A 12395-nucleotide genomic window follows, 5' to 3' on the forward strand; every position below is an offset into this window, starting at 1 on the left:
AGAATCGATTCGAGAGAGAATCTCGATGCATTCAGAAAATCATGTAAGAATCGTTCCAGAATCATTTCTTGATTCACGATACACCGATTTATTGTCCCAGTCCTACATGTGAAGCAGAATGTATTAAACTAGCTTGTCTGATAACCTCGATCTCCTCTAAATACAAAAACAAGCCCTTGCCCTTTAAGGTTGTCAGGGGCAACGGGCTTCCCAGATCGAGGCGCATTGACGTCAATCGTTGTTTGTGATTGGTCATAACCTTTTCCGGTGAGGCGTCCATCCATCCGAGGACCGTGAGAAAGCCAGGGTTAACGGAGTAAAACACGTACACAGACTCATATAAGCGACTCAGGTATGAACACTTAATAGCGGAAGTCTTCGCTGTAACAGTTGTTGATGTCGATGCGTGAGCTGACAGGGTTTTAGCGAGGTTAGTGTAAAGCCGTCGGCTTCCGTTGTTGTGATAATGTAGTTTGCAAGATGGCGTATTTTGCTGCTTGACAGAACTGGTCACAGAAAACACAGAGCTGGAAAAGACTGCACGATCACGCTGCTTAACGTTTAAACGCGTGTGTTTACAATGTCATGCGTTTTCTGCTCTAAAATAATGCGTTCACATGACCGATTAGCGTTGAATTGAGAAATGCCTTTGGGGATGCGACCTGCAGGGGCCCCTACAGGGGCCAGGGGCCACAGTATGCATGTCAAAATGCAGCTCTGCTTAAAAATAATATTACTAGAGAGAATTTTCTATGCTCATTACCCAGCATTATCTTGCTCGCCATATAGGAGCCGTGTTAACTGATGAACTTGTTGCAATTTGAAAACATTGTTTTGCTAGCACTATGTCCATTTATTTAAATCACTTTTTATGGTGCAGATAGACTGGAAAATTCATTGGTCAGAATGTGTTGGAACCTTGTAACATTGAAAAACATGGTAGCGATTTAATTTCACTGTCACTGTAAGATTGAAAGAAATGTAGGAAGTGATTTTAACCACAAGAACATACACGTGATCATAAGTGTAAGAAATAGTTTTTAAGAAACCACTGAAGTGCAAATATAATGGAGTATGTTTTCTATCTCAAACCTGAAATAAATGTCTCATTACTGATTGCCTCATTACTAATTTCCATAAGTTTGCTCTGAAAGATTCAAAACAGTACAACACATTTTGTGGTATCTTGGTTTATTTTTTAATTTTAAGTCCACATGTAATCAAAGCTGACCCTGTTTACTCAGTGCACTAGTCTTGTGGTGAACAGTTAATCTAAGTGCATGTTAATCCACAGAAATATGGTATGTCTTCATAGTCTTTAGTCACCATATGAGAGTTCGCTTCTCCTCTGGAATGATGTTTCTTCTCTGATGATGTCAGTTTGACGCATGAACAGAACATCCGCTCGCTTTCAACTGTCAGTCTACTGTGAGCTAGAGATGGCCCCGCCCTCAGTATTCCATTTCATGTTGAACGTCACATCTTGACATTTCTAGGGGTGCACGATAAATATTGGCCGATAATTAATGTGCATCTCGTCAGTAAAGCCGGTTCTCTAATCAGCAGTAAATTCCATCAGGTGCATGATTTCACAAAGAGCAGCTGTTACGTCACAGAGCTGTTGTTAACTGACAAGCTGTGCAAATCCAGCTGATAATGAACGTGCATTTGTGCCGCTTGTCAGTTAACAACGGCTCTAGCTGTTGGTCTAATGATGTTTTAGTCTCATTTTTGATGAAGAAGGACTGGATTTGCTCCAGATTCGTGGGTTTTCATGAGTTGATGTAATTGCATGCGTCGGGTCAGCAGGTCACCATGGCGTCCAGCAGTACGAGCAGTGAAGAAGAGAGGAGCTTGCGGGAATGTGAGCGCTACGTGCAGAAGCACAACATCCAGCAGCTGCTGAAGGACTGCATTGTGCAGCTGTGCACTAACAGGCCTGAAAGGCCCATGGCTTTCCTCAGAGAGTACTTCGAGAGGCTTGAGAAGGTCAGTCCTTTTTTAAGGGAAACTGCATGCTCTTAGACTCGGTTTTCTTTAGAAATATTCTTTACTCTTGAAAAGTATGTTTCAGTGCCACAATTGGTTGTTTATGTGTATCAGGACGAAGCTAAACAATTCATCAGCCAGCAGAAGTCAAGCTCTCGCTCAGACTCCCGTGAAGATGAGGTTTCTCCTCCTATGAACCCTGTGGTTAAGGGCCGACGGCGCCGCGGTGCCATCAGTGCAGAGGTCTACACTGAGGAAGATGCAGCATCTTATGTCAGAAAGGTAACTTGTTTTTTTTCCCCCACTAGAAATCTGTATTTGGTTTTGTATCTCACTCTTTAAGAATTTCCATGGTAATAATATTATTCTATTTTCAGCACAATTGCGGTTTACTTAGAAGAGAGCTTTTGCTGTTTTTCACAGGTTATTCCTAAAGACTATAAAACTATGGCTGCTCTTGCTAAAGCGATTGAAAAGAATGTGCTTTTTGCTCATCTTGACGACAATGAAAGAAGGTGACACATTTTGAGGTTTTGATAATTAGATTGAAATATTCAGTGTAACTTATATTATATTATATTAAAGTCTTTCATTTATTGGAAACGTCTGATTTTAATCTTCACAGTGACATATTTGACGCCATGTTCTCAGTCACCTACATTGCAGGAGAGACCGTCATTCAACAAGGTAAGGCTTCTTTTTTAGGAGAAGCCGAATGTTTAAAATTGGGGAAAATAATTCGCATAATGTATCTTATTTCTCATTTCAGGGGATGAGGGGGACAATTTTTATGTTATTGACCAAGGTGAAATGGATGTAAGTGCAATGCTTTCGAATCAGGATGTAATATAATAATGCAAATATGTGAAAGACAATGACAGACCTGTTTGTAAGTACCGTTGTTTTTTGACAGGTGTACGTCAACAATGAGTGGGTGACCAGTATTGGAGAGGGTGGCAGTTTTGGTGAGCTGGCTTTGATCTACGGCACTCCCAGAGCAGCCACTGTCAGAGCAAAGACCAACGTCAAGCTGTGGGGAATCGACAGAGACAGCTACAGGAGAATACTCATGGTTGGTATACTGCTTAACTGACTCTTTTTAACTGCCATTATCATACAACAGTTTTTTTTTTCTTTTTTTTTTTCCCGTTTTTTTAATCTTGTTTTCTATCCATGCTTAGGGAAGTACTCTGAGAAAGAGAAAAATGTATGAGGAATTCCTTAGCAAGGTCTCCATTTTGGGTGAGTTTGATGAATTTCCTTTTATGTATATATAACAAAAAAACAGACATGTATATGTATTTATTTATGTAATGATAACATGCTAACATTCTGTGAGCAGAGTCTCTGGATAAATGGGAACGGTTGACAGTCGCTGATGCCCTCGAGACGGTCCAGTTTGAAGATGGCCAGAAGATTGTTGTGCAGGGTCAACCAGGAGATGAATTTTTCATTATCCTCGAGGTAGCTTTTCTTGTTAAATCCATTCATTTTTTTACACTGTGTCTCCAACAACTTTTTGTGTTAATTAGAGTCATATGGTTTTGTATACTTTGATCTTCACCAAAAATGTAAATAATTATGAAATCGTTGTTGAAAGTGTAGACCTAAAACCTCAGAGAGGCGTCATGGAAGAACAGACGTGTTGATTTAGACTTGTGTCCTCAGGGTTCGGCAGCAGTCCTGCAGCGGCGGTCGGAGAATGAGGAATTTGTAGAGGTTGGAAGACTAGCACCATCTGACTACTTCGGTAAATGCGATTTTCTCTACTCTCTGGAAAATTGCTCATGCCGCATATATTGAAACATATATTCCAGAAATCCCTTTGCTAATGTAATAACATATTAATTCCATGGATGTCTTTGTTTGTTTCTCTATGGCTCTTTTCTGAGTTTCCTCCATATGTGTTTCAACAGGTGAGATCGCTCTGCTCATGAACCGGCCTCGTGCCGCCACTGTGGTAGCTCGTGGCCCGCTGAAGTGCGTAAAACTTGACCGTCCCCGGTTTGAACGCGTGCTCGGCCCCTGCTCAGATATCCTGAAGCGAAACATACAGCAGTACAACAGCTTCGTGTCTCTGTCGGTCTGAGGCGCACTAGGCTCTTTCCTCCTCTATTGCAGGGTCCATTAATGCAAATCCGCTTTATTTTCTTACTTTTCTTTATGCATTTTCCAACACCCAGGTGCCCATTCACTTCAGTGTTCTCTCTCTCTATCTGTTTTTTTGATTCGTGCTGTACCCTGTCACATTCGTATCCATCGTAGATTTACCATAAAGCTGGTTGTTATTTTTGCCTGAGAAACGAGCCAATCATTGTGCCACAGATGCCTGTTATGTTGAACTAACAAGGTCTGTCGGGATTGTCTCTTTCCTCTAAAATTGCTTGACGTTTCTGTATAACAGTGTTTTGAATGGAAGGAAATCAGTGGGAGGGTTGACAGTCATGAAGTCTATCTATTCAGTATATGATGATTAATCTTAATTGAGGCATCGCGTTGCAGATTCTGTTTTCCCTCATTCATTTCAAGCATTTGAGTATAGGGAAGCCAAAGGCATAAATCCATGTGTGTTATGTTGTTTTCTCGGGGGTACTGAAGTTAAAATGTCACCATGTTTATCATGGTGATCAGCTTTGCTCTTTTATTGTTATAGCTGCACATAATATAGTGTATGTAAATGATTATATATTATAAGTAAATGACCATAATCATATTTTTTGCACAGTTTGATATCTATATATATATATACGTATAAGTGTGTGTGTGTGTATATATATATATATATTAACACTTTATATGCACCTGCTGTTTTTCATTGTGGCATATGATCCCATTTCATTAGGCTTTTTCATTCTCTGTTGGATGTTTAGTCCTCACTTCGTCCTTCATGCTACACACAGGCTTGCACTGGACTCTTATGTAGAGCACACCAGGATTAGTCAAATCTCCTTTTAAAGTACTGTTTTTTTTCCTCCGTGTTTTCTCCCTTCTGAAATGCCACCTGCTGCAAATGCTTTTATTTGTTTGTTTCACAAAAAGGTGATGATATCTTTTATTCAACATTGTGCTTATGGCAGACACAAGTTCAGAAAAAAAGTTTGTTTGTTTTGTTTAATTGTTAAGAAGAGTTACAGAAATTGAATGGTTAATGAAATCTGAGTATGTGAGGATCCTCCTTGACAGGAAGTGACTACTTGGTGACCTCTTTGGCCAACTGAGATCCCATTAGGTTTTCTTTCTCCATGAGAGTGTATGTGAACTGCTTTAAATCCCAAATGTATTTTTTCCCACTTTTTCTTTTTTTTGTTTATACATTTTAAACTGAAATAATTTGGTTAATAAACAGGCCAGGGCTAAGAAAAATAGTTTTCAAATGACCAGTGTCCTTTTTTGATTGAGATTTAGATGATTGTCCTTAGTTAAATCAAAGTCTTAAAACAGGGACAGTATTTACCGCGTGTGTTGAGTTCATGGTGACTCTATGCCATGAGGGTTGGGATCCATCAAATGTTTGGAATAGATTTGCGATCCAATACTGCCACCACCTTATTCTATTATCAGGTATTGTTCTTCGGGTTATCTGAGTTGTGTTGTACGATTTTACTGGGTGGTACAATAGTGTTAACAGTCGCTGAAGATAGATTTTAATTGTCACACAGAGATATTCTTGTATTATTTGAAAACAGTTGATGTGAATTTTAAATTTGTGTATTTTTGTTTTCTACACATCTTGTGTTATGTGGTTCTACAGATATCCAGCTCCTTTATACTGCAGACTCATGTTATTAAAAACAAATTTAGGTTTTGAAAAGTGCCTAATTTCTTTACTGTCATATTGCATAGCCAACAGACGTTTCCTTGTAGTTTTTTTCCCTCCCAATTCTATTCAAAACTACTGTGTCAGCTTCTTATCTGTATTAATTGTAAACTACAAGTTTTTTTTCTGTTTTTTTTATCGGTATATCCGTATACCCTTAGCAGGATAATTTATTTAGACTTAAAGCTCCAGTAATTAAGAGTTTATTTAACTGAACTGTCCCAAAATTGCGATGTTAATTAAATAAAGATGCAATATTTCACTTTGTCCTACTGACCACATGAAAGAATTTCCTTTTTACTCTCTGACTTGATTTAAGAGCATTGTCACTGCAGTTGTGTGGGAAAAGATGCTCATTCACATGGACTGGATTATAATTTCAGAATCAGTCAAAGCTTGGTGCTGTAGCTTTAAAAACACAATTTGCACCCTTAATGAGATGTGAAGTTTCAAATAGCCTTTTGATGAACTGTTCCACTGTCCTTTCACTGAGTGGGTTATGCCTTATGATGGGATTGAATAAATTAACATGTTGAAATTATTTACATAGTCCTTAATGTAAACTGTGACGCCCTTTGATAGGCATAAAATTGCTAAAATGTGTACTTATTGCTTATACATGCATTGCTTTCTTCATTTAACTTTACAGTGAAAGATAAATCTTTTCCCAAATTTTCTGTAAAATGCATAATTGAACCTTTCTTGCAATTCTCTCCCTTTTAGGAATAGATTTAGTGATTGGTTCCACCGCTAATTCAAATTTCTGCTTACTTTTATTATGATTTAACAACTTCAGGCCCTGTTTCTTGAAGAACCTTCATTGATACACTGGAAATGTGTTTGTATTACCACCCTCAAGCTTATTTTATTTTTATTTTTTTCTGTAGCTTGCTTTTCATTCCCTGGTTGTGACTGCCAATGGTGTTTTCTTCTGAAGTTTTCAGTAAAATCGTGTTCTAGTATGTACAGAGGAATTGATATATTTGCTCATAAGCTTTGCCATCAGGGCTTAGAGACTCCTGTTCACCCATTCTTTAGTTGGTTAAACCCTCAGCACAGAGAGTTATAAAATGTCAGAGGACCATTTTTCTATTATTCTTTTTCTATAACTGTGTACGGTTTGATTTCATTGGATGTGCTCAAGTTGTAAACCTTTGGTATAGATTGTCCCAATGGCAGGTCAAGCAATAAAATGATTAATTCTTGAATATGTGAGCGTCTTGTTTCTTGTACTGTTTTCATACATCAAAAGTATTTCTCTCAAGGACTGTGGATTCAAATATTAACACTACTTACTACCCCTAATGCATGATTAGTGTATTACATATTTTGACACAAAGTACTTTGAATTAATCATATTGAATCAAGCGTAAATCCTGCTGAAATCAGTCCGCCGGCCCTATGGATCATTCCCACTTTTTGTACCATAAGCTACATCCCCAGTAAATACTATATAACAGTGAAATAATTTTAATAATTATCAATTATATTTTTTATAAATATAAAATCATTTCTAAGAGGCTAATTTGCAGAAATGTTGATTGGATAACATCTCATTGTTAAAATGGGTTACTGTATATATATTTTAAGGACCTTTTTTTTTTTAATAAAGATTATTAATTTTATGCAGCTCCAGAGAGTTGACCCTTCCCAAAACATTTGTACTAGTCATATTAATTTATGACATTTTTCCAGAGATTTTTTTTTATCATTTTGCCCCACCCATCCAAACCCAACACAACAACTGTCATTCCAACTGGCACCGGAATGTCAAGCTGTTCTTTTAACACTATAGTTCCGTCCAATATTTGTGGTTGCTTTTAATGTCATCCGTATTTTTTATTTTTTATTTACACGTGTTTTTAATTACATCGCTCAGTGTTTACTTATTTATCTATGAAATTAATAATATTTTCACAGGCGCATCCTGCTGTGATATTGAATGAGAGAGAAGCAGGTAGACTCACGAGACCTCCGAAAGCGTACGAACCTTGTGTTCGTCTTTTTTCGGAAGCATCGTGAAACACCCCGACTGCCACCGACAGCTGCTGCTGCAGCTGAACAGCAATTGTGCCAGCCCACAGGCACCCTCACATCACATTTCAGACGATTTCTTCGGATTCCTCGCTCGTCGGATATTACTCGTGCACTGCAAATGCAAGCCATTAAGTGTGTTGTTGTCGGCGACGGGTAAGATGTTGAGGAATAAATGCTAAAATTGTTTATTTTTGTGCGGAGGTTTCTTTTAGGGAAAAGCAATTGTTGCGAGAAGGGGCTGGGGGAGTGGGGAATGCGGTTCGGCTCAGCGGATGAATGAGATCTGCTGAGGCAGAATTGAGGTGTTTATAATTATTAAATATTACTGTGCCATTCTCCGAGGCAGCTAAGTAGTTTTCATTATGGTTTTAAATTAGATTGTAATGAGTATAGGCTGTTTTGTTAAATGTATGCTTAGGCGTACAATTTGCATTTGTTCCATTTTTAAATGAATCATTTCGCTTTAAAGTATTATGGCAGTGCTAACATGTAAACCATGTAAATAGTAAACGGATCTCGTGCAGTGTTGGTGTACGGAGGAATGGCTATTTAATGATGTCATGTTTTCACATCTACATCACAAGAGCTGCTGGGGATGATCGTAAAGCTTGCGAGCACGAACTTTATCGATAACCTTTTCATAATTCATTCTTTTCTTATCAGAGAGCATCAGAAAATAAAACAGCCCTAATTCCTTCTAAAATTCTTGATATGGTATTTTTCCCAACGATGATGAACATGGAAACAAATAGTTGCATTGTAATTGGTATGAATTTGACAGATGCCAACTTTCATTTGTTTTTATGATAATTTCATTCAACATTTAAATGTCACATAAACACCATTCAACATCAGTTTGTTATTTTTATTTTTCGGTAAATAATCACTAGATAGCCTTATTATTAGACTACAATAGTAGAATGTAATATGCACTATGAAATTTTAACAATAATAATACTAATAGGCCTACTATTTTAGGCTAAAATACATGTCAAGCATTTCTGTAAATTCTGAAAAATTATTAATAATTTTAAAAAATAAAATGATAATTAAAAAATATTAAATTAATTACCTGTAATGCCATCGTGGGGTGATAATGTTATTGTGAATACTGTAGTTGTGATATAGAGGAATATTTGTCAAACCGTTTATTATCTCTAGTATTTGGTGTGATTAGGACTTATGCCGTGGTATTAGTTAAATATACCTGCTTAATTCATAGTTAGTTTTAGACCTTGGAGAATTAATATTAGCTGTTTTGTTGATGCAGTTAATCTAGTAAGCACTGAAGGTTTAGCCCCTGTCTCCCGATACACGCTTTCTGTCATTTGACATGTGAGACTGCATTACACAACCTACTGATCTGACAGAAATACAAACTCAGGCTTCTAAGCCCTCAAACATACTTGCTATTTTTACTTAGCTTGTTCTGTTTTCACCCGTTTTATTATCAGACTTCCTCACACTTAAACTCCTTTTCCTAATTGTTATCACTTTTTACCACTGCATTTCCTTTTTACCACTGCATTTCCCACTCTTTACTCCACTTTCTATGTAAGTGCATGCAGTGTGTGTTTTTCGTGACAAGAAGCTGTCACTTTGTATTCACCCCTAATCCGGTGCAGCAGTTCATTTGAGAACAGAACTGTGAATTAGTGGCTGCCAGTGTGCCATTGAGCCCAAGAGTGAATGTAATGCCTGGATGACTAACTACAGGCCTTTCTGCCTGCTTTCCACAATTGTTTCCTTGACGTGCAGTCCTTGCTCTTCAGTACTGCAGTCACACTTACTACTTAGCATCTTTTGTATTTCAGTGCCGTGGGTAAGACATGCCTGCTCATCAGCTACACCACTAATGCCTTCCCAGGAGAGTATATTCCCACAGTGTGAGTACAGTTTGATACTTTGAAATAGGAATTATTCCTGTGTGTCTGTGCTGCCCATGTGTGACAGTTTACTTCTGTGGATGAGTTCCTGAAAAATCTGTGTGTGGCCCTCAGATTTGACAACTACTCTGCCAATGTTATGGTGGATGGCAAACCTGTCAACTTAGGCCTCTGGGATACAGCAGGACAGGAGGACTACGATCGCCTTAGACCACTCTCCTATCCCCAAACAGTGCGTAAATATCTCTGTTATTGGCTCTGTAATCCAGAGTTATCATAAATAATCATCTACTTTAGCTAGGAGTAGTCAAGTATTTTCCGTGTTTTTTTTTTTGTTTTTTTTTGGTAAAAACTTTTTTACCATTTTCTTTTAACAGTGTTTTTTTGTTTCGTCAAGATGCTGAATATTTATTTTACTCATTACTAAGACTTCATTAATAATAATTTTTGGACTCATGCACAGGCTGTTCTTTGCTTTGTAAATTATAACCAATAATTCATTTTGGTACAGAGACTAGCTTTGTTTGGAGTTGGATCTTATTTCTTTTGAGCACTGGGCAGGGTTTTGGCCATGTAGCCGATTCAATTATTTGTTTGTCCAATTTAATTATTTGAATCCTCCTACCTTTCCTCTGTCCCCTCATTATGAAAATATACATTACCATTCAAAGGTTTGGGGTCAGTAAGATTTTTTAAATACTTTTATTCAGCAATGACACATTAAACTGATCAAAAGTGACGATAGTGTCATTTATAATGTAACAAAGCATTTCTATTAAAAAAAAAATGCTGTTCTTAACTTATTATTCATTAAAGAATTATGACAAAATGTATTACTGTTTCCACAAAACAAATTCAGCTTTGCCATCACAGGAATAAATGACATTTTAAAATATATTAAAATAGAAATGGTTATATTAAATTGTAATAATATATCTCAATATGACTGTTTTTACTGTATTTTTGATCAAATAAATGCTGCCTTGGTATGCATAAAGAGCTTCCTTCAATACATTAATAAATCGTACAGATTCATTTCTTCAAATGATAAATTATTTAAAAAGGTTATAAAAAGTTATAAAAATGATGCGTCAGTTTTCTGACAACCTCAGCATTATATAATGCAGTGTAATCAGAAATTAATAATGGATGACACATTTTTACAAAGAGTCTCCTTTGCTTTCTACAGGATGTGTTTTTAATTTGCTTCTCTCTGGTGAGCCCTGCTTCATTTGAGAATGTAAGAGCAAAGGTTAGTTTCCACCAAAAAAAAAAAAAAAAGAAATATTTCTTGGACATTTGGATCCCTTAACAAGATCCACAATGTATTAGGGTGCCTTGTGTTAACCAGATTTCTCTTTGTAGTGGTACCCTGAGGTTCGCCATCACTGTCCAAACACCCCCATAATACTTGTGGGCACTAAACTTGATCTGCGAGATGACAAAGACACGATTGAACGTCTGCGGGATAAGAAACTAGCTCCCATCACTTATCCGCAAGGTCTTGCTATGGCTAGAGAGATTGGTAAGAACTTTTTCCTAGGTATATGGTATTTTTCCTTTTTTTTAAAAACACGTATGTTGAACCAGTTCAAAAAACAGTACTAAGTCCTAAGAAATGGCAAAAAACACAATGAATTAAACATTTTGAAGAACAAAAAACTTACTTAAATAGGCTTTATTTACTTTGTAGGTTCTGTGAAGTATCTGGAGTGCTCTGCTCTTACACAGCGGGGTTTAAAAACCGTGTTTGATGAGGCCATCCGTGCTGTTTTATGTCCTCCACCTGTAAAGAAAAGGGGCAAGAAGTGTACTGTATTTTGAGGAACACCGCAACTCATCAATATGCCATGTAACCAGCAGGCTCTTGCTCTTCAGCTCTGCTGTTAGCAACAGAAAAGTGCATTTCCATGTTGTGTCTGGTATAACAGATATATCAACATAAATATGCCAAATTTGCTTTGTTTTTATTCAACTTTGCCTTAAATTGTTGGTTTAATGTGAAAGTTATTGGAAGAGAATGACGTAAGGCCATGGCATCAGGATGAATAATTAATAACTGAAGAACAAGCATAACTGTAAGGTGCTTTGCTCTGTTGCAGCAGATGTTACATTTTTCAGAGCTTATTGTGTGGAAATTGTGGTTATTCATATTTTATCTGCACATAATTTTCCCTTTTGGTAACTGTGAATGTGTCAGAAGATTATGTACATAAAGATATTGTGAATAGCTTTTGCGACTTAAATGTGTGGCCATAGTCAGTTCTCTCACTTGAGGGGTGACGGTAAATACATTTTTAAGTATTTTACTTTCAGCTTTTATTGCCTGTTAAACATCTCATACTGTACCTGTGTTTTAATGTGACTACTGTATGTGATGATTTGTTGAACAATGACAGAAATATTACACACTGAAATATTTGTTTGCCTATAAAATACTATGAGATACTATGAACAAAAATAAAACTATATAAAATATGCTGTAATCACAATTGGCTGTAATGTTTAATGGACTACATACTGCAACTTACAATGAGAACCACTTTGTGTAGATTGTTTTTTTTTGATATGTTTAAAACATAATGAAATGTGCCATTACTGATTTTTGTGCAGGGCTAACAAATTGTTTTAACACTTGTAAGTGTTCAGATGATTCTTTGAAATGT

At 36.9% G+C, this 12395-nt stretch overlaps 2 protein-coding genes across 3 annotated transcripts; both read left to right on the plus strand.

Annotated features, from left to right (window-relative positions):
* The first annotated feature begins 196 nt into the window (after nucleotides 1-196).
* Nucleotides 197-7014, plus strand: LOC109049950 (cAMP-dependent protein kinase type I-alpha regulatory subunit-like). 2 transcript variants are annotated; one of them, XM_019067616.2, is made up of 11 exons: nucleotides 197-352; nucleotides 1810-1989; nucleotides 2104-2271; nucleotides 2413-2504; nucleotides 2615-2676; nucleotides 2759-2805; nucleotides 2903-3061; nucleotides 3171-3231; nucleotides 3332-3453; nucleotides 3658-3739; nucleotides 3906-7014. In XM_019067616.2, the coding sequence occupies exons 2-11, from the start codon at nucleotides 1816-1818 to the stop codon at nucleotides 4076-4078; spliced, it is 1140 nt and encodes a 379-aa protein (XP_018923161.1). In that variant the 5' UTR covers nucleotides 197-352; nucleotides 1810-1815; the 3' UTR covers nucleotides 4079-7014. The 2 variants fall into 2 exon arrangements, with proteins under 2 accessions (XP_018923161.1, XP_018923168.1); XM_019067623.2 differs by having other exon boundaries at nucleotides 220-352; nucleotides 1807-1989.
* A 788-nt stretch (nucleotides 7015-7802) lies between these two features.
* Nucleotides 7803-11631, plus strand: LOC109050003 (ras-related C3 botulinum toxin substrate 3). Its single transcript, XM_042722562.1, has 6 exons — nucleotides 7803-7996; nucleotides 9658-9729; nucleotides 9844-9961; nucleotides 10919-10981; nucleotides 11095-11254; nucleotides 11423-11631. Exons 1-6 carry the CDS (start codon nucleotides 7962-7964, stop codon nucleotides 11551-11553), a joined length of 579 nt encoding a protein of 192 aa, XP_042578496.1. The 5' UTR covers nucleotides 7803-7961; the 3' UTR covers nucleotides 11554-11631.
* Nucleotides 11632-12395: the final 764 nt, after the last annotated feature.

The sequence above is a fragment of the Cyprinus carpio genome, chromosome A3 (genome assembly GCF_018340385.1).
Source record: "Cyprinus carpio isolate SPL01 chromosome A3, ASM1834038v1, whole genome shotgun sequence".
In the NCBI taxonomy this organism is placed as follows: Eukaryota; Metazoa; Chordata; class Actinopteri; order Cypriniformes; family Cyprinidae; genus Cyprinus; species Cyprinus carpio.